Source organism: Mustela nivalis (genome assembly GCF_964662115.1).
Source record: "Mustela nivalis genome assembly, chromosome: 6".
Lineage (NCBI taxonomy): Eukaryota > Metazoa > Chordata > Mammalia > Carnivora > Mustelidae > Mustela > Mustela nivalis.
In genome coordinates this window covers 6167515-6184874 of record NC_139025.1, presented here as the reverse complement: position 1 = coordinate 6184874, position 17360 = coordinate 6167515, and the positions used below count along the sequence as shown (strand labels likewise).

Below are 17360 nucleotides of genomic sequence, written 5' to 3'. Positions count from 1 at the left end.
GTATGGCTATATACTTTCCTTTCAGGACCGCCTGTGTCCCACAGATTTTGAACTGTTGTGTTTTCATTATCATTTGTTTCCATGAATTTTTTCAATTCTTCTTTAATTTCCTGGCTGACCCATTCATTCTTATTAGGATGCTCTTTAGCCTCCATGTATTTGAGTTCTTTACAACTTTCCTCTTGTGGTTGAGTTCTAGCTTCAGAGCATTGTGGTCTGAAAATATGCAGGGAATGATCCGAATCTTTTGGTATTGCTTGAGACCTGATTTGTGACCCAGGATGTGATCTATTCTGGCAAATGTTCCGTGTGCATTAGAGAAGAATGTGTATTCTGTTGCTTTGGGATGAAATGTTCTGAATATATCTGTGATGTCCATCTGGTCCTGTGCGTCATTTAAGGCCTTTGTTTCCTTGTTGATCTTTTGCTTGGATGATGTGTCCATTTCAGTGACGGGTGGTGTTAAGGTTCCCTACTATTATTGTATTATTGTCAATGTGTTTCTTTGATTTTGTTATTAATTGGTTTATATAGTTGGTTGCTCCTATGTTAGAGGCATAGATATTTAAGATTGTTAGAGCTTCTTGTTGGACAGGCCCTTTGAGTATGATATAGTGTCCTTCCTCATCTCTTATTATAGTCTTTGCCTTAAAATATAATTTATCTGATATAAGGATAGCCACCCCAGCTTTATTTGGATGTACCTTAGCATGGTAAATTGTTTCCCACCCCCTCACTTTAAATCTGGAGATGTCTTTGGATCTAAAATGAGTTTTTTGTAGATAGCATATTGATGTTTTTTTTTTTTTAATCCATTCTGATACCCTATGACTTTTGATTGGGGCATTTAACCCATTTACATTCAGGGTAACTATTGAAAGATATGAATTCAGTGCCATTGTATTGCCTGTAAGGTGACCGTTACTGTATATTGTCTTTGTTCCTTTCTTGTCTTCTTCTTTAAGGCTCTTTCTTTGCTTAGAGGACCTTTACAATAATTCCTGTAGGGCTGGTTTGATGTTTCCAAATTCTTTATTTTTTCTTTGTCCTGGGAGCTTTTTATCTCTTTTATTTTCAATGATAGCCTAGCTGTAGTATTCTTGGCTGCATATTTTTCTCATTTAGTGCTCTGAATATATCGTGTCAGTCCTTGAAGCCTGCCAGGTCTCTGTGGATAAGTGTGCTGCCAATCTAATATTTCTACCATTGCATGTTACAGACATCTTGTCCCAAGTTGCTTTCAGAATTTTCTCTTTGTCACTAAGACTAGTAAGTTTTACTATTAGATGATGGGGTGTGGACCTATTCTTATTGATTTTGAGGGGGGTCTCTATGCCTCCTGGATTTTGATGCTTGTTCCCTTTGTCATATTAGGGAAATTCTCTATTATAATTTGCTCCAATATACTTTCTACCCCTCTCTCTCTTTCTTCTTCTTCTGGAATCCCAATTATTCTAACATTGTTTTGTCTTATGGTATCACTTATCTCTAGAATTCTCCTCTTCTGGCCCAGTAGTTGGTTGTCTCTCTTTTGCTCAGCTTCTTTATTCACCATCATTTGGTCTTCTATATCACTAATTCTTCTGCATCATTTATCCTAGCAGTAAGAGCCTCCATTTTTTATTGCGCCTCATTAATTCCTTTTTTGATTTCAGCTTGGTTAGATTTTAGTTCTTTTACTCCCAGAAAGAGATTTTATTTCTCCAGACAGGGTTTCTCTAATATCCTCCATGCCTTTTTCGAGCCCAGCTAGCACCTTGAGAATCATCATTCTGAACTCTAGATTTGACATATTACCAATGTCTGTATTGATTAGATCCCTAACCTTTGGTACTGCCTCTTCTTGTTGTTGTTGTTGTTCTTCTTCTTCTTCTTTTTTTTTTTTTTTTTTTGGTGGTGAGTTTTCTGCCTTGTCATTTTATCCAGATAAGAATATATGAATGAGAGAATAAAATACTGAAAGGGTGGCAAAGACCCCAGAAAATGTACACTAACCAAATCAGAGGAGACCCCAAACTGGGGGGAGAAGAAAGGGGATAAAAAGAAATTTATACACACACACATATATTAAACTGGTGAATAAAACAGAGCCACCCACTTGATTTTGGGCATATTTTGATCTCTTAGAAGAAACTACCTCCCAAAATTTTAAAGAAAGAAAAAGTTATATATGTACAAAAATAAGGGTAAACACAATGAAGGGATGGAATATGACTGTAAAGATGAAAATTTAAAAAAAAATTCTAAAAAAAGAATTGATAAGATAAGTTGGTTGGAAAAAGAAAGAAGATTAAGAAAGGGGAAGAGAATGTGCACAGGCTGGAGACTAGAATAAAGCCATGTGCTAGATTTAGAGTATATTTTGATCTTTTAGAAGAAATCTTATCCCAAAATTTTTTAGGAAAAAATAACCCTATACGTATAAAAAAAAATAAGGTTAAATACAATGAAGGATAAAATATGACTATAATAATGAAGGCATAAAATATTTTTTTAGAAAGGTAGTGTTAAGATAAACTAGTTAAAAAATGTTAAAAGAGGAAAAGTTAAAAAAATCAGAATAAGAAAAAAATAAAATTAAAAAATTTTAATTTAACTTTGAAAGATTAAAGGATCATGGGGGGAAATGCCATGAATGTCCCTCAGTGGAGCAGACTTCCATGAATTCTATGTGCTGCTTTCCCTGAGCTGTGGAGTTTCACAGTTCTCACTGATCGATGACCTTGGTCTTGGCTGGATATTCTTGCTAATCTTCTGAGTTGCAGTGATTCTCAAATGTCTTTGCCCGAGGCAGAATCGCACTGCCCTTGCCAGGGGCCGGGCAAAGTGATCTTCTTGGGTTCGCTCTTGGGAGCTTTTGTTCCCTGAAAGCTTTCCATAGAGCTCTGGAGGACAGCAATGAAGATTGAGGCCTCCCATTCTCCAGCTGGAGGAGCCAAGAGCTGGGGCCACCACACCTCAGTGCACCCTCAGAGGAAAGGGGTCAATCACTCCCATCTCCCTGGTCTCCAGCCATGCTCTGGGCTCACCTGGCCTGAGACCAAACATTTCAGTCTCTGGCACACAGCCCCGTTTGGAGTCTCCAAACCCAGCAGATTCCTGCCTCCAGAGGAGGAAGGTAAGTCTCCCAGATGTGCCACTTGTGGGGTCCCTGCTCAAAGAACAGTGGCCTGACTATGCCATGGATCATGGTTTAAGGCAACCACGAGCTGAGAGCTCATTCCTCAGCTTTGTCTCTGTAGCTGGCTTCCCTGCTCCGCTACCTGGGAGTTCTGCCGTACTCAAACAGCCCTGATCCTTTTGTGACCCCGGAGGACTTGAGACCACACTCCCTGCAAGGGCTCACCCTCGCCTAGCCACTGGAGTGATGTCCCTCAGTGGAGCAGACTTCTAAAAGTTCTGATTTTGTGCTCCGTTGCCCACTGCATCCCGGGAGCCAGCCCCTCCCCCCGTGGTCTATCTTCCCCTCACTTTGGATTCACTTCTCTGCACGTCCTACCTTGCAGAAAGTGGTTGACTTTCTGTTCCTAGAATTGCCACTCTTCTCTTCAATCTCCTGTTGAGTTTGTAGGTGTTCAGAATGGTTTGATGACTATCTAGCCGAACTCCTGCGACCTGATGTCATTTCAGTCCACTACTCCTCTGACATCTTGCCTGGGAGAGAAGAATCTTAAGCAGGCTCCATGCTGAGGATAGAGCCTAAGTGGGGCTCAATCTCACGACCCTGAGATCATGACCTGAGCCAAAATCAAGATTCAGATGCTCAACTGACTGAGCCACCCAGGCGCCCCTACTTGTTTCTTTGTTTACACATACATTCTTTTATTCCCTCATCGGGCATCCCTTCATGCACAGTGACCTCCCAGAAACCCACCCCCAAACTAGAAATGTGTCACTGTCCAGCTGCCCTCCAGAAGCAATCACTGTTCTGAATCTTGCCATCACCTCGCCTTTTCACGTGCATGCACATGCATGTGTGTGTTGTGTGTGTGTATGTGTGTGCCCACACGGTAGTATCTCCCAGGATTGCTTTGTGACTGTGGGCCCTCCGTTCCCTGCTGTATCATATTTTGCTGTGTGTAGACCAGCACCCCGTTCTCAATTCTGGGTCAGTGCATCCTGCTCTCCTGAGCACTTGCCAGCATGACCAGTGGGTGGGGCAGACAGGGATGGGAGGGCTGGGATGTGGGATATCTAAATGGTCAGCTTGGTAAACTAGTGCCAAAGTGTTTTCCAGAGCACCTGGGCCAACCCAGATGCCCATAGATGTGGTTCCTTATCCTCCCCAGCACCTAGTATGGTCCAGCTGCCTTTTTTTTTTTTTTTTTTTTTTGCCAATGGAATAAGTGCAAGGAAGGTACTTCCCTGAGGTCTTGATTTGCACTTTCCTGGTTCCTTACTGTGAGGCTTGCAGCCCTGTGCTCCTTTTCTTCTTCTGGGTTGTCTCATCCCTGTGCAGAGCTCTCTTTAAAAATTCTTATGTTAATCCTTTGTCGGGTATGTATGTTCCAAATTTCGTCTTTAGCTTTGTGGCTTCTCTTTGCTAAAGCGTTTTAAATGATTTGAAGTTCTTCATTTTGTAGTGGTGCCTTCTCTTGTTTTGTCTTAGGGAACCGCCCCCACCCCCGGCCCCGAGCCCCCATCCTGAGGTCAGCATTGTCGCTTAGAATGTCTTCTAACAATTTCACATTTTTCTTTTGCAAGTTAAGTTCCTATCTACCTGGAGTTGATTTTGTGTATGGTGTGAGGTAGGGATCTGGTTCTGTCTCCTGGGGCTGCCGGAACAAAGCACCACAGATGGGCACTTAGCAGTGGAAATGTCCTTTCTCGCAGTTCTGGAGGCTGGGGGTTCAAGTTCGAGGTAGGATTGGTTTCTCCTGAATCCTCTCTCCTTGGCTTGCAGATGCCACTTTCCCACAGGGTCCTCCCAAGACCTCTTCTATGTATGTCTGTCCTAATCTCCTCTTCTTCTAAGGACATGAGCCAGACAGGAGTATAGAGTCTGCCCTAATGACCTCATTATAACTTGAGTATCTCTTTAAGGAGACTATCTGTCACATTCTGAGGTTAAGACTTTAACATAAGATTTTTGGGGGGACACAGTTCAGCCCAGCACATGATCTGATTTTATTTATAAAGGAAAGCGACATGCCTCCAGTTCTATCCATTAGGCAGCCCCCTCCCCCCTTCCCCCTCACCCAGACTTCCCAGGACTCTGCTATGCCCTCTCCAGCATGTATGAGAGCTTCCCGATATGTGTTCTTTATTCTGTTTATCTGCCCCCTCCTTTTTTTCTGCACAACCCTGCACCAGTACTACCTGCCTGTGACCCAGGAGGTGGTTTAGAATCCCCTTCCGTCTGGCTGGGCAGGGGTACAGATGTGAGGGCCTTGAGTGGCAGACCCCGGCTCCAATCCCAGACCCTCTCTGGCAGGCTGAGTCATCTCTGGGCCTCAGTGCCCTCCTTGTAAGTTGGGGATGATGATGCCTGAGTCGTAATTTACTGAGAAGAGTCAAAGAATGACATATGTCACATGTCTGGCACAAATCCCTAGCACACAGTAGGTGCTCTTCGCTGATCTCAGACCCCCTCTCCACCTCATGCTCCCCCTCACTTTTCAGAGCTTCATTCCAGACCCTCCCTTCACCCTGCCTGCCTTGGACTCTCAACACAGAGAACCAGGGGACAGAGTGGGCTCAAGCCGCTCTTTTGTGCAGGAGTAATGAGGCAGAGGTCGGGAACCAGGGCCCAAGTTATGGGGGACACATATGGCCCATGGAGGTTAGGGGCACGGAACATTAACCCCAGTAGGGAGACAACTGAAAGGGTGGTGGGGACCTGCGGGTTCTCTGCCTCACTCCCCTCCCCAGCCCCCGACCTCTGAGCCCCAGATGCAAACCTTGTGCTGAATAATGGCTCTCAGAGATCTTGAAAAAGATGCTCTTGAAGCAGACCTGAATTTGAATCTCAGTTTGGCCAGGTGACTTCAGGCAAGTCAGCAATTTTCTCTCTGAGCCTCAGTTTTCTCATCTGTAAAACAGGGCTAGTTGTGGTCCCACCACAGCACAGGGCCAAGCATGGGATGATGCTGTAGCCAGCTGGCCCTTGTTGGTACCCTGGGCTGCCTCCTCCCGTCATCTGAGGCACTTTCCAGATGCTGGTGGAGTCCCACACTGGCCCACATGTGTGGGTGGAGTAGAGGGAGGGGGGTCTTCTGTGCTCCTGGTCCCTCCACGAGGTGGCCCCGGTGGGTCGGGGAGGTGTGAGGGTGCTCATGTTTGGAACCAGAGACAGCTGGATCCTCTCCCCTCAGTTTAGCACCTATGTCATGGGGCGGATGGACACGTACTTTGAGGACCCACTGACTTTCAACCCTGATCGCTTCAGCCCCAAAGCACCCAAGTAAGTCTTCAAGCTGTGCATGTGCGAGAAGAGTGGCCCAGGGACCTCGGGTCTGAACTGCCAGTGACCCCGGAGCCCATGTAGCCTCTCAGATCACTGTGAGGGAGTCACGATTCCCTGCTCTGCCTCCTTTCATGGAGAGGAAATCACAGCACAGAGAGGTTAGGTAACTTGAACAAGGGCACACAGCCAGGAGCCGCAGAGCTGCGGTTTGAGGCCAGCTCAGACTGGTTTCAAAACCCATGCTCATAACCCATCCCCTGTACTGGGAAACACTGTGATTGGCGCCAGGGGACTGTCCCTCCCCCTGCCTTGATGGTCCTATCTGAGAAATGGGAATCCTGTTGGCTCCCCTCTGCAGCTCGCTATGGGGGTGAATGCCTGAAAGTACAGTTGGGGCTGGGGGTGGTGGCCAGGGTCCGGGGACAGGCCACCTGCGTCCAGACCCAGACCCTGCCCAGAGCTGCATATGTGACTGGTCGAACATAGAAGTGCCATCGGATTGCAAGCTCTTTAGTTCCTCCTTCTGTGAACTGGGGATAATAACGACTCCTTCTGGAAGGCTCCTGAGATGGCTAGAATGAGAAAATGCTGATGCAGAGCCTGACAGAGCCAGCTGTTGATGTTTTTAGTGCGTGCACAAGCCAGCCGTGGTGCATAGCCATTCATCCGCGGGGGATGGGTTTGTCACCGCTGGGGTTGGGGGTCTGCGGCTGGGCAGCCCCCTCCTGACCGCTCTCTCCCTGCAGGCCGAGGTTCACCTACTTCCCCTTCTCTCTGGGACCGCGCTCCTGCATCGGGCAGCAGTTTGCTCAGGTAGGAGTCCAGGGCTGGGGTTTCTGCCGGAAGCTGGCTTCAGGGCTGGTGTCTCATCCCGGGCCAGGAGGCATTTCCGAGCCATTGGGTGGGGGGAGGCGGGGGGACGGGTCAGCCGGCTGCAGGCTCTGCTGCACGCTCATGCCCCGGGCCCCCTGCCCGTCCACACTTCCGCACACAGATGGAGGTGAAGGTGGTCATGGCCAAGCTGCTGCAGAGGCTCGAGTTCCGGCTGGTGCCCGGGCAGCGCTACGGGCTGCAGGAGCAGGCCACGCTCAAGCCGCTGGACCCCGTGCTGTGCACTCTGCGGCCCCGGGGCTGGCAGGCCGCACCCCCACCACCCTGCTGAGTGGGCCTGGGGTGGATGGGACTCATCGGGCAAGGGCGCCACACCCACGCTCCTCTGCAGCCCCATGGCCACCCACCCTGCTCCCCTGCCCCCTTCCTCAGGGGCACCCTCCACGCTGGCTCCCAGTGGGTCCCCTGCTAACCACCACCTGCTTCACAACCCCCCCCCCCCCCCGAGCTCCCTGCCCACTGCTAACTCCACGCCCCTCCTGGACTGGACCCTGCCTAATTCCCAGCTGCTGCCCAGATGTGCGGTCTCCTACCCCGAACCTCTTTGCACAGGCCACTCCCCCTGCCACACACCCTAACTCTTGCTCACTTCCTAAAACCTTCTTCAGGTGTCCCCTCCTCTAGGAAGCCCTCCCTGCCACCCCCCGGCCGGGCCAGGGGCCCCTCCTACTCTGCGCTCCCTTGGTCACCTGTGCTACCTCTAACACCACACTGACCACACTGTATTGTGAGTGTCCTTTGATGTGACCGGCCGCCCTGCCAGGTTGTGAGTGCCTCGTGGGCTGCCAGGTCTGTGTATGATTCGTCTCTGAGCCTGCCCCCGGGCCTGACCCAGAGTCGATGCTCAATAAATATGTGTCGACTGCATGAATGAATGGTGAAACCCAGCCAGAGCGCTCGGGCCTCAGTTCCTCATCTGGTAAATGAGAGTGGTGTGGAGGCCAGTCCGAGGGCTCACACAGCCTGGAAGCTAACCCCGCAGCTAATCCCAGACATCTTGGGAGAAGACTGCCCAGGGGCTTTCTGTGTTAGGAGAAACATATTCTCTTTGTTGGAGGCAAGACCATGTTTCTGTGTGTGGTGTGAGGTTGGGATTGCAGGCAGGGTTTTGAGAGCTTGAACTGACAGGGTCCAGGGCCCTGGGGCCTGTGAGGTCTAGGCGACTCCCAACAAGGCGCTGATACCCCAGAGGGCCTCACACAGCCTAGAGCCCCCAGGACCTCTCCTGGGGACAGCTTGGTGGAGCAGGGCACCTGAGTGCCTGGCCTGGCACCTGCTCCCTTCCTCCGCACCTTCTGGCACAGCGCTTCCCTCCTGACCAGCTTGGAGGAGGCGAGACTGGGACTCCCACAGTGGGGGAGGTGCGTGGGTGAAGACGTCGTTCTTTTCTCCCCGGGGCCTAGAGGTGGCCAAGGGGCAGTAAATACTAGACCAGCCACATCCTCTGGGCCCATCCAAGGAAAAGGACCCCCTGAGTTTCTCCTTCAGCACATGGGAGCATGTTTTCCTGCAGAGAAAACCAAACACCTGAGCCCACTGCCTGGGGTACCTGCCCTGGAAAGGGCCCCTCTCTGCACCAGGGAGGGCATAGATTTGGGCTGGCCCTTGCTTTACGTCAGTAACTCAATGCTTGTGCAGTCTTGAACTGAGGCGATCTTCCTATTCTGCAGAAGAGGAAACCGAGGGTCAGGGGAAGAAGTGACATGCCAGTACAGGTGGGTATATTGTACGAGAGTAGAGCTAGGCCCCCCAGCCCAGGTGGGTCATGGGACTGGTACCAGTAGTCTGCCTGGCCTCTGGGCAGAGGCTCCGGCCTCGAGGACCCTCTGTAGCTGCAGACGGCCTGCACACGGAGTGCTCCCGCTCCCCCAGCCCTCTGGCCACACTGAGCACTGGGCGAGGCGCTTCTCAAGCTACACTCCCACCCAGTTCCCTGTCTGGGGGGCTCCAGACCCTCCTATGGTCTGAGAACAGTGTGCCTGGGCTCTGCCTCCAGCGCTTGACCAAACCCAACCTTTGCTTGTCTCTCCTCAGCTCTAAAGCGCCCCTTCCCACGGCCACCCAAATGCCACTGTTCTGAGCCTTCAGCCTTGCTGTGCTCCCAGGGACCTGTTGTGCAGGGACCCCTAGGCCCCGTCCTCTACAGCCATCTCTGAGGTTCACCAGTCCCCCCTGCAGCCCTCCAACAGCCCCACGGCTGCCCCCATCCCACAAACTTTATGGCCCACACGTACCCTAGGCACGCCCCACTAGGCCCCCAAGCCAGCCCTAGGCACACCCCACTAGGCCCCCAAGCCAGCCACCCCACACCAACCCCCCAGTTCTCCACCAGCACCCCGTGCTCCATGCCCTACGTCCTGCCATGGCTCAGCTTGGCCCCACAGGACAGAACTTCCTTCAGTGTATGTCTAAGAGGTCCACAGGCTACCAAGCCTCAGCACTCCAGGGGCATGACCTCGCATTGCCTGGAGGGGTCGGCTCCCACTGAAACTTCAAATTGCCTTTACCATGCTCTGACTTAGCAGATATCTATCCATTGCTGAACCTGAGTCTTCACACCATTATTTCTTCAAGTCCTCCTGAGTATGACCCATTTCACAGATGAGAAAGTTAAGGCCACAGCACACAGCCAGGCCATAGCGGAGTAAAGACTCAAACCTGTAGCCCCTTGCACTCTGGCCTTCCACCATCTCAGCAAACCCTGTTGCTGAAGGCCTGGGCTTGCCTCCTGGGGCTGGAGGCCTGAGGTGAGTGGGAAGAGCAGAGCCTGTGTCCCGCCCCGTGCTGCTCGGCTGTCACCGTCTGTGGGTCAGTGCACCCATCCTGACCTTCCGGAGCCACTTTCTCCTCTGTTAAAAGGACTTTCTGAGTGAGCACGTGGTTCTTGGGCTTGGCTGTGTCGACCAGTGGCTTGGGCCAGCTGGATCAGCCGCTGGGGTGGGACCCCGAAGCCTTTCCTAGGCCGCCTGGGGAGACTCCAGTGTGCACAAAGATGGTGTCAACCCTGGGGACCCAGGCCAGATGGAAGGGATTAAAACCAAGGCCTTGCAGCCAGGCTTCGTGGGGTCAAATCCGACCTGCACTGTCCCTTTTATGTTTATGCGACTTGGGCCTCAGTTTCCCCGTCTGTAAAGGAGGACGGCTGATAGGAGATCCTAAGACTGATGGGAGAATTTAGAGCGTGAGTATCTTTATCGCTAATGACCTCTAGGGAAGGAAGGGCTTTCCTGGGAGGCCAGGCAGTGCAGTTCCCAGAAGAGCCACACGGTGGCGCCCCGGCGCAGCTCTCGGGTCGGCGCGGCCGCGGCAGGCCGAGTGGGCGGTGCCTCCCTTTCCCGCGGGGACCGGAGGCCCGGAGGGGCGGGGCTCGCAGCATCGCAGGCCCAGCCTCCTGGGGGCGGGGCCAGCCGGCAGGGCGCAGACTCCGGCGGGCCCAGGCGAGGGTGGTCTGTGGGGTCCGCAGGCCACTCGGGTGCGGGTGGGCAGGCGGGCGTCGCCATGCCCCTGTCGCAGGTGGGGCCGCCGAGACGCGCAGCGGGTGGGCCCCTAGAGGGACAACCACGCAGGCGGGCGTGCCGAGACCGCGACCTCTCCTGGCGATGGGCTGGGTCTGGCGGTGAGACGCTGGCTGGCCGGTCCCGGGGAGCTTGGGCAAGAAAAGCCCCGCGGAGGAGAAGCACACTGAGAGGGGGACAGGGGAGCAGGCGGCTTCCTCCTGCCTGGGAGAGCTGGGGGGGCGGGGCAAGGGCCATTCGGGGCGGAGCTGCTCTAACACTTAACTTGCTCTTGGCCGAAGAACTGAAGCCACCACCAGGGCCCTGCTGCTTGAGGGTCCTGGAAGCTGGTGATGAGGGGGCCTCCCGGGTGGCCTGTGGCCAAGGTCAGGCTGGTGGTTGGACCCGAGAGCCTTGGCCTGCCTGCGCTGGGGCTGAGAAGCCTGGTGCAGCTGTGGGAGGTTTTCTTCCTCTCTGCTGCGCAGACTAGGACAAGAGGCTGGCTCTGGAGTCACCTAGTGGCCCTGCTGGGCCTCAGAGGTAGCCAACGTGAGTGGACAGAGGGCCACAATTAGCTGACCCCCCCCCCCCCAGGCAGATTCTGGATGGAGCTTGGCCCCTCCTGATTGTCTTGGCCAGTCAGGCCTGGTGTCCTTTATGGTGGCCCAGAGTTTGGTAGGGCCACCCCGGGTCAGCCTCACGAACAGTATGGGTGTGTGTTTCCTGCATGATTAATGAGAGAGAGCACGGCCACCTGGAGGGGACCTCAGGACGGGAGCAAGAGGGTGCTCAAGCCAGTGCCTCTTCCTACGTTTCCTCCCCTCTGCAAGGACGATTGCTTTCCTCTGGGGCAAGAATCCTGCCTCTTCAGCAGGCTTCCTGATGAATGTAAGACCCAAAGGAGGCTCTCACCCCCCTGGGGCAGATGACTCCTAAATCCACTTGTCTGCCCGGAAGTCATCCTGGGCTCCAGACAGCCTTGGGCATCTCCGCCTGGACCTCTAAATATAACCCGAGCTTGGGGGAGGGGCAGACACTGGGGGTATTTCTGGCAGGGAAGGGAGACTTATTGCCCGAGGGCCATTTCCCTGAATCAGGGCTGGGGTGGGCACACGTGGGGTCAAGGCCCTTCCCTGGCCTGGAGCTTGAGGAACATTTGTTTCTCCCAGAACACGGCTTCCCCAGCACTTCCTGTCCTTGCTTGAGGAAGCCATGATCACCCCCCTGGTGTTGCCCACCTTAGGTAGTCCCTGCTGGTGGGCCGGACCCTGAGCCAGCCAGGCAGAGTAGAGTCACCGCCTGACTAGGTAGCCAGGGGCAAGTGTGCCAGTCCCTGCGGAGGTGCCCCAGACCCCCAACCCACTGGCAGCCCCCACCATACTGTGCCGAGCTCCCAAGCCTGACCTGGAGGGTGGTCCTTGGGCCACACGACAGTGAGGCCAGGCAGGAACAAGGGGGACACTGGGGCCTTCCGTGCGGGGGCCTGGCCTCCCAGGTGGGGTGTGGAGGGTCCCCGGGTCAACGCTGTGCAGACAAGGGCAAAGGACTAGACTCCCCTTCCTGTTCCGACTCTTTGGGCCCAGCTCCTCTGCTGGTTTCTGCTTTGGGGGACAGAGCGGGACAATGCCAGCAGCTCTGCTAGGCTCCTCTAACCCGTGCCCAGGGGGAGAGCCTTTATCTGAGCCCCTTTGGTGGCCCTGGGACCCTGGGTGAGGAGGAGCCCGAGATACCAGGAAGACGCGGATGATGCTTCCAGCTCACGCCTCCGAGATCTGAGCCCACTACGCTGTAAGCCCGCCCCTAGGAGGCGGGGCCTCACTCTTCCTGTGGGGGGTCTCACCCCTGCTGTGAGCCCCAGAGCCCCAGGAGGAGGCCAGAGCCTCCCCAGCAGCCCCATGTCCCCGGAGCCACGCCCACCCCTCACACTCCCCAAACGAGGGCTGCTCCTTGGCCCCCACCCAGAGGTGAGGACGTTGCCCGCGAGGACCTGAGAGTGGCCCCCACCCTCCTACCCCAGGAACGCCTCCTGCTACTGGACACCTCTCTGAGCTTCTCTGCGGGCTGCGAGCGTGGAGGCTGTGGGGCTCCTCCAAGGCCCCCCGGGCGGCCATCAGCCTCAGCACCTGGGCTGGACAGGGGCCCCCGGGTGCGGGAAAGCAGCTGCCCGAGCCACACCGCCCGTGTGTGTCTGTGTCTACTTGTGTCTCGCATCTCTGCGTTTCTGCAGCCTCCCTGCCACGGCCTGTCTGTCTCCTCTATGTGGGTCCCAGCGGCCATGCCTGTGTGTCTCAGGCTGCGACCTGCGCTGTAAGGAGGGTCTGTTGGAACCTAAGGCAGCGAGCAGACCCCGGAAGGGTCCTGAGGCCCCGCGGCGCCCAGGCCCTCACAGTGCCGCGGGCAAAACCTCCCTCCGATGTCTGGGAGGTGAGGGGCCCTGCCCGAGCTCACACACCCAGGAGGCCCCCAGAGTGGACTTACACTGTCCTTCCTCATGTCATGGCCACTGAGGGCCCAGGCGAGGCTCTGTGTTCAAAACTTTCCTGCCTCTCTTTTGTGGGGGGCCCAAGGCCCAGGAAGACAGGATCTCCAGCAGGGAGGAGTTCCTGCCCCCCCCAGACCAGCAGGTGTCCATGTGAATCTGGGGTGAACAGGTGAGCAGGCAGGAAACGGGCCTCCTCCCTGACCCAGCATGCTGGGGCGGCCCCCTGCTTTGATCAGACTGGGGCGCCCCCCCACCTTTGATCAGGCCAGCCCGGACCCTCCCTTCCTCCGGCGCCCTCCTCGAAGCACAGGGCTGGCGGGCTGCAGTATGGGGCGGGGGGATGTTGTCCTCCCTTGAGACCTTGACATGAGGCAGGCCTGGAAGGGGCCTCGCTCAGAGCTGGCCCCACTGTAGTCCAATAAATGTGTTTACACCCCCCGACATACGTGCTCACCCCCCCCACTCCCCTGCACGCATACACGTGCTCCCACACATAGATGGGCACACGCCCGTGCTCACTTGGCCCGTGCCCACCCACGTGCATTGTCACACACGTGTTCACCAGCGCACACACAGCCACACGTTTGCACTTGCGTGCCGTGGCCCATGGCTGCTGTGGTGACCTCAGGAGCAGAGGAATCGAGTTGTTTTTTTCCCCAACACATGTTCCCACAATAAAAAAACAACCAACAGGAAAGTGCTTGGGGTCGGGACAGGAAGGGGAAGTGGCCTGTGCGAAGGGAGCCAGCTCTAGCGGGGGGACACGGGGCGGCCTGTTCGGGTGGGACTCAGGGGCCGGACAGGCTGCTGGCCACAGGGTGGGGAGGTGCAGGGTCCCTCCAGGGCATCTGGGCCTTGGGGCTCATCCCACCGCAGCCTCCCACTTTCGGATGAGAAGCCGAGGCTGGGGTGGGCTTGTCCCTGTCTCCGAGGAGGGCTGGCAGAGTGGCGTTCGGCCCCGGGGCGCGCTGACCCTCCGTGCATCCTGGCCGCGGTCCTGCGGTGGCCCCAGCAGCGGTGGAGGTGAGGGAAGGCCTCGGTCTGGGATGCCAGGTGGCTTGGCGGGACTCTTTCTGTGGCACCGCCTCGTGTGTCCGGCCCTGGGCACAGCCCAGTCCCCCTGGACTGGGCTACTGGCAGTCAGCGGACGCCCGAAGGCGCATTCCCCATGTGCTCCTCTGTCCACACCACTCGTGCCAGGTTGCCCAGAGCAGGTGCTGCAGAAGACGAGGGCCGAGCGTGGCCCCCTGGGACCAGGCACACCTCTCGCCGGGGACTCTGAAGTTCTTCCTGCCCTCAGCCTGGCCCAGGGCCAAGTACACAGGAGGTGCTCCTACATACTCCCCCGATGCAGAGGCAGAGGTGCGGAAAGGAGCCACGACCTCCTGGGCGACCCCAGGAGCGGGTCTGACCCCACCCAAGGGCTGAGTGGAGGGCTTGGCGGGTGGGCTCCACGGCCCCTTCCTGGTCCCACACCTCCCTGGGGATGAAGCTGCCCCTTGCAGAGATGGCCACACTGTTGCTGGGCTTCATCTCAGGTAATCCTCGAAACCCAGCAGGTGAGACTCTGCCCCATGTGCAGGTAAGGACGCCCTCAGGAGCCTCTCCTCTCCCTGCTGACCTGCATCCGGTTTCCACTCACTCCCAGGGCTGCCCGGGAGTGGGATCCGGTGGTGGGTGGGGAGGAGAACCCTGCCCAGGGCGGGGGGAGGGGGCTGGGGGCTTCCAGGGACAGCCCCTGTCTTGCTTCATCTCTCTCTCTCCCTTTTTTCTTTTCTCACTTAAAAATCTCAGGAGGGACCCACGACAACCAACAGTCCTTGTTTGCCTATGATTGAGGGGTCCCAGGAGACAGGCAGGACTTCCGGGGCCGAAACAGGGCAAAGCCCATGGAAACCAGGACAAGTTGGTCACTCTAGAGGGGCCCCAAAGGCAATGAACCAACCCAGTCTGATGCTTGAACTCCCTCCCCATGTCCTCTTGCAGTGGTTGTCCAGCCCTGTTTACATACCTCCAGGGATGGTGAGCTCATTATCATACAACAAGAGCCAACCAAGAGGTGTGCAAAACCAGGGCCAGGCACTGACCACAGTGAGGGCACATTGTGCAGGAGGATGCAGGGGCCCCGGCCCACCTTCAAGGACAGTTAGACAAGGCTACACAGAGGAGGAGAAGGGGGAGGAGGACAGGGAATTCCTGACCAAGGGAACAGCACAGGCAAAGGCCGGGAGGCCTGGAACAACCTTACAGGGATTGACTTCCTACGCTGTTATCTCTGACAGCTAGTGTGACTCTGCAGGTCTCCCCCACCCCATCACCAAAAGGCAGTTCCTTTGGAACATGGGGGCCTGGGCCCTCCTGTGTTCATGCCCCAGGTGTCTGAGCTGGGAAAGGCCTCGGCGTCTGAAGGGCTGCTGTATGCCTCTGAGCTGTTCCACCCCCCTCTCATTTTTCTGAGGCTCATGGACCCTTGAGCACCAGCCTCTGCCCCCTTTTCCAAGAAGCCTCCCCTGACTTCCCTAGCCCTGAAGCCTCCCCTGCCACAAGTCCCAGCCTCCTCTCCTTGGGATGACCATGACCTCCAGCCCCTGCCAGCCTCCAGTCAGGCTTCCCCAGTTCTTACCTTCGCACCTGCTGGTCTCTTCCCGGAATGCCCTCTCTTTCCCTGAAAAAGCTTTCGTAGTCTTCAAAGACATAACTCAAAGGTCAGCTCTTCCAGGAAGCCCTCCTGTATCTAATTGGGGTTGATTACCAGCTTCTCTCCTCTTTAAGCCGCTTCCCTCCTTCTGTGCCCTGCAGGCAGAACCAGGTAGGCCTTGAGCCCAAGGGGGCCCCGTGACGCGGACACTGGGTCACGTGGCTCCCCCAGGCGATCACCTCCATCCCCTCGGGCACCCCCAGCACACGAGGAACCGTTGGCACCCAGGAGGTGCCCAGAAGCGGCTGCTCTTGGTCTGCCTGCCAGACAAAGGCGAGGGCCATGCCTTCCCGTAACCTTGGAGACAGACAGTCGGGCTCCAGAGTCCGGCTCTGGTCACACCCCTCCCTGGCCGGGTGGCCTTGGGTGGGTCATGGCTGCTCCGGAGAGCCGAGTGAGAAGACACGTGCGGCAGCACCAGGCGTGGGCTCAGTGGGCGGCATCACTCTTTTTCTACAATGGCCATAAAAGCCCCTCACCGGCGCTGTGGGTCCCTTCCCAGAGAGAGCGACTCAGGCACTCTGGGGTCTCCAGGGCTGGGGTTGGGGTCTTGGGGACTGACCAAGTACCCAGGGGTGCAGCAGTTTCTCAGGCAACATTCCGAGGCTGCCCGGGAGAGGCCCAGGGCAGGAGAGGGCAGGGCCCAGATTTATCCACCAATCCGGCGGGCTCCTGGCTCGAGAGCCTGTTCTTATCTGCCCAGCCCAGCATGGGGGGGCCGCTGGGCCGGCTGCGGCGGGACGCTGCCTGGGGACTGGACACGGAGCAGGCCCGGCAGCCCCAAGCCCCACCAGGTGGGTGACAGCCACTGACGGTTCTGAGCGTCCCTGCAGGCTGGTGGCCGACTGCCCGCCCATCTCCTGCACCATGTCGGACGGCGAGGGCCCCTCGGCCGGTGAGTGGCAGCGCTATATTTACCCACCACGGCTCCGGTTGCAGGGCCAATGCTGCTGGGTGCAGAGGGCACTGGGCGCCCCCGCCCCAGGCTGCAGGCAGCTGTGGGGCTGGACCCCCTTCCTCCTAGCTGATGCCTGGGGTGGGTGGGGATGGGGGGTTGCTGCGCTCCTGGAAGGGGAACTGGCCTTTCGGAGCTAAGTTCTGCTGCACCGCGGGCTTCCCGGTGGGGCTGGAGCAGGAAGCTGTGCCCGCTGCGAACCCCTCCCGCCGCTAGCCAGGGAGTCGGGGGCTGCCCCATGGTGCTGCGGGCGCTGGACTGTGCCTGGGCACGGGGAGCCACAGACCCCTGGAACCACATGCAAATGAGTGTGTGTGAACATGTGCCTGGGGTGGGGGGGCCTCCAGCTTCCGGCTGATTCCCCAAAGGTCGGAGACCTCTGGGAAGTTCAGAGGCCTGGGTCTGCTTGCACAAGGCAGGCCCTCCAGGAGTCC

The 17360-nt window shown here is 56.1% G+C and overlaps 2 protein-coding genes across 3 annotated transcripts in view; both read left to right on the top strand.

The window, feature by feature from the left end:
- The window catches only part of CYP46A1 (cytochrome P450 family 46 subfamily A member 1), a 32940-nt gene extending 24776 nt beyond the window's left edge, over positions 1 to 8164 (top strand). Inside the window, exons 13-15 of the mRNA XM_082736670.1 lie at positions 6315 to 6403; positions 7153 to 7219; positions 7401 to 8164. Coding sequence (XP_082592796.1) covers positions 6315 to 6403; positions 7153 to 7219; positions 7401 to 7568 — 324 coding nt within the window. The 3' untranslated portion in view covers positions 7569 to 8164. The remainder of the gene's footprint in view (positions 1 to 6314; positions 6404 to 7152; positions 7220 to 7400) is intronic.
- Positions 8165 to 16671: 8507 nt separating this feature from the next.
- The window catches only part of EML1 (EMAP like 1), a 170277-nt gene continuing 169588 nt past the window's right edge, over positions 16672 to 17360 (top strand). Inside the window, exon 1 of one of the 2 annotated variants that reach the window (XM_082737637.1) lies at positions 16672 to 16866. In XM_082737637.1, coding sequence (XP_082593763.1) covers positions 16839 to 16866 — 28 coding nt within the window. In that variant the 5' untranslated portion in view covers positions 16672 to 16838. The remainder of the gene's footprint in view (positions 16867 to 17360) is intronic. The other variant, XM_082737638.1, reaches the window with a different exon arrangement.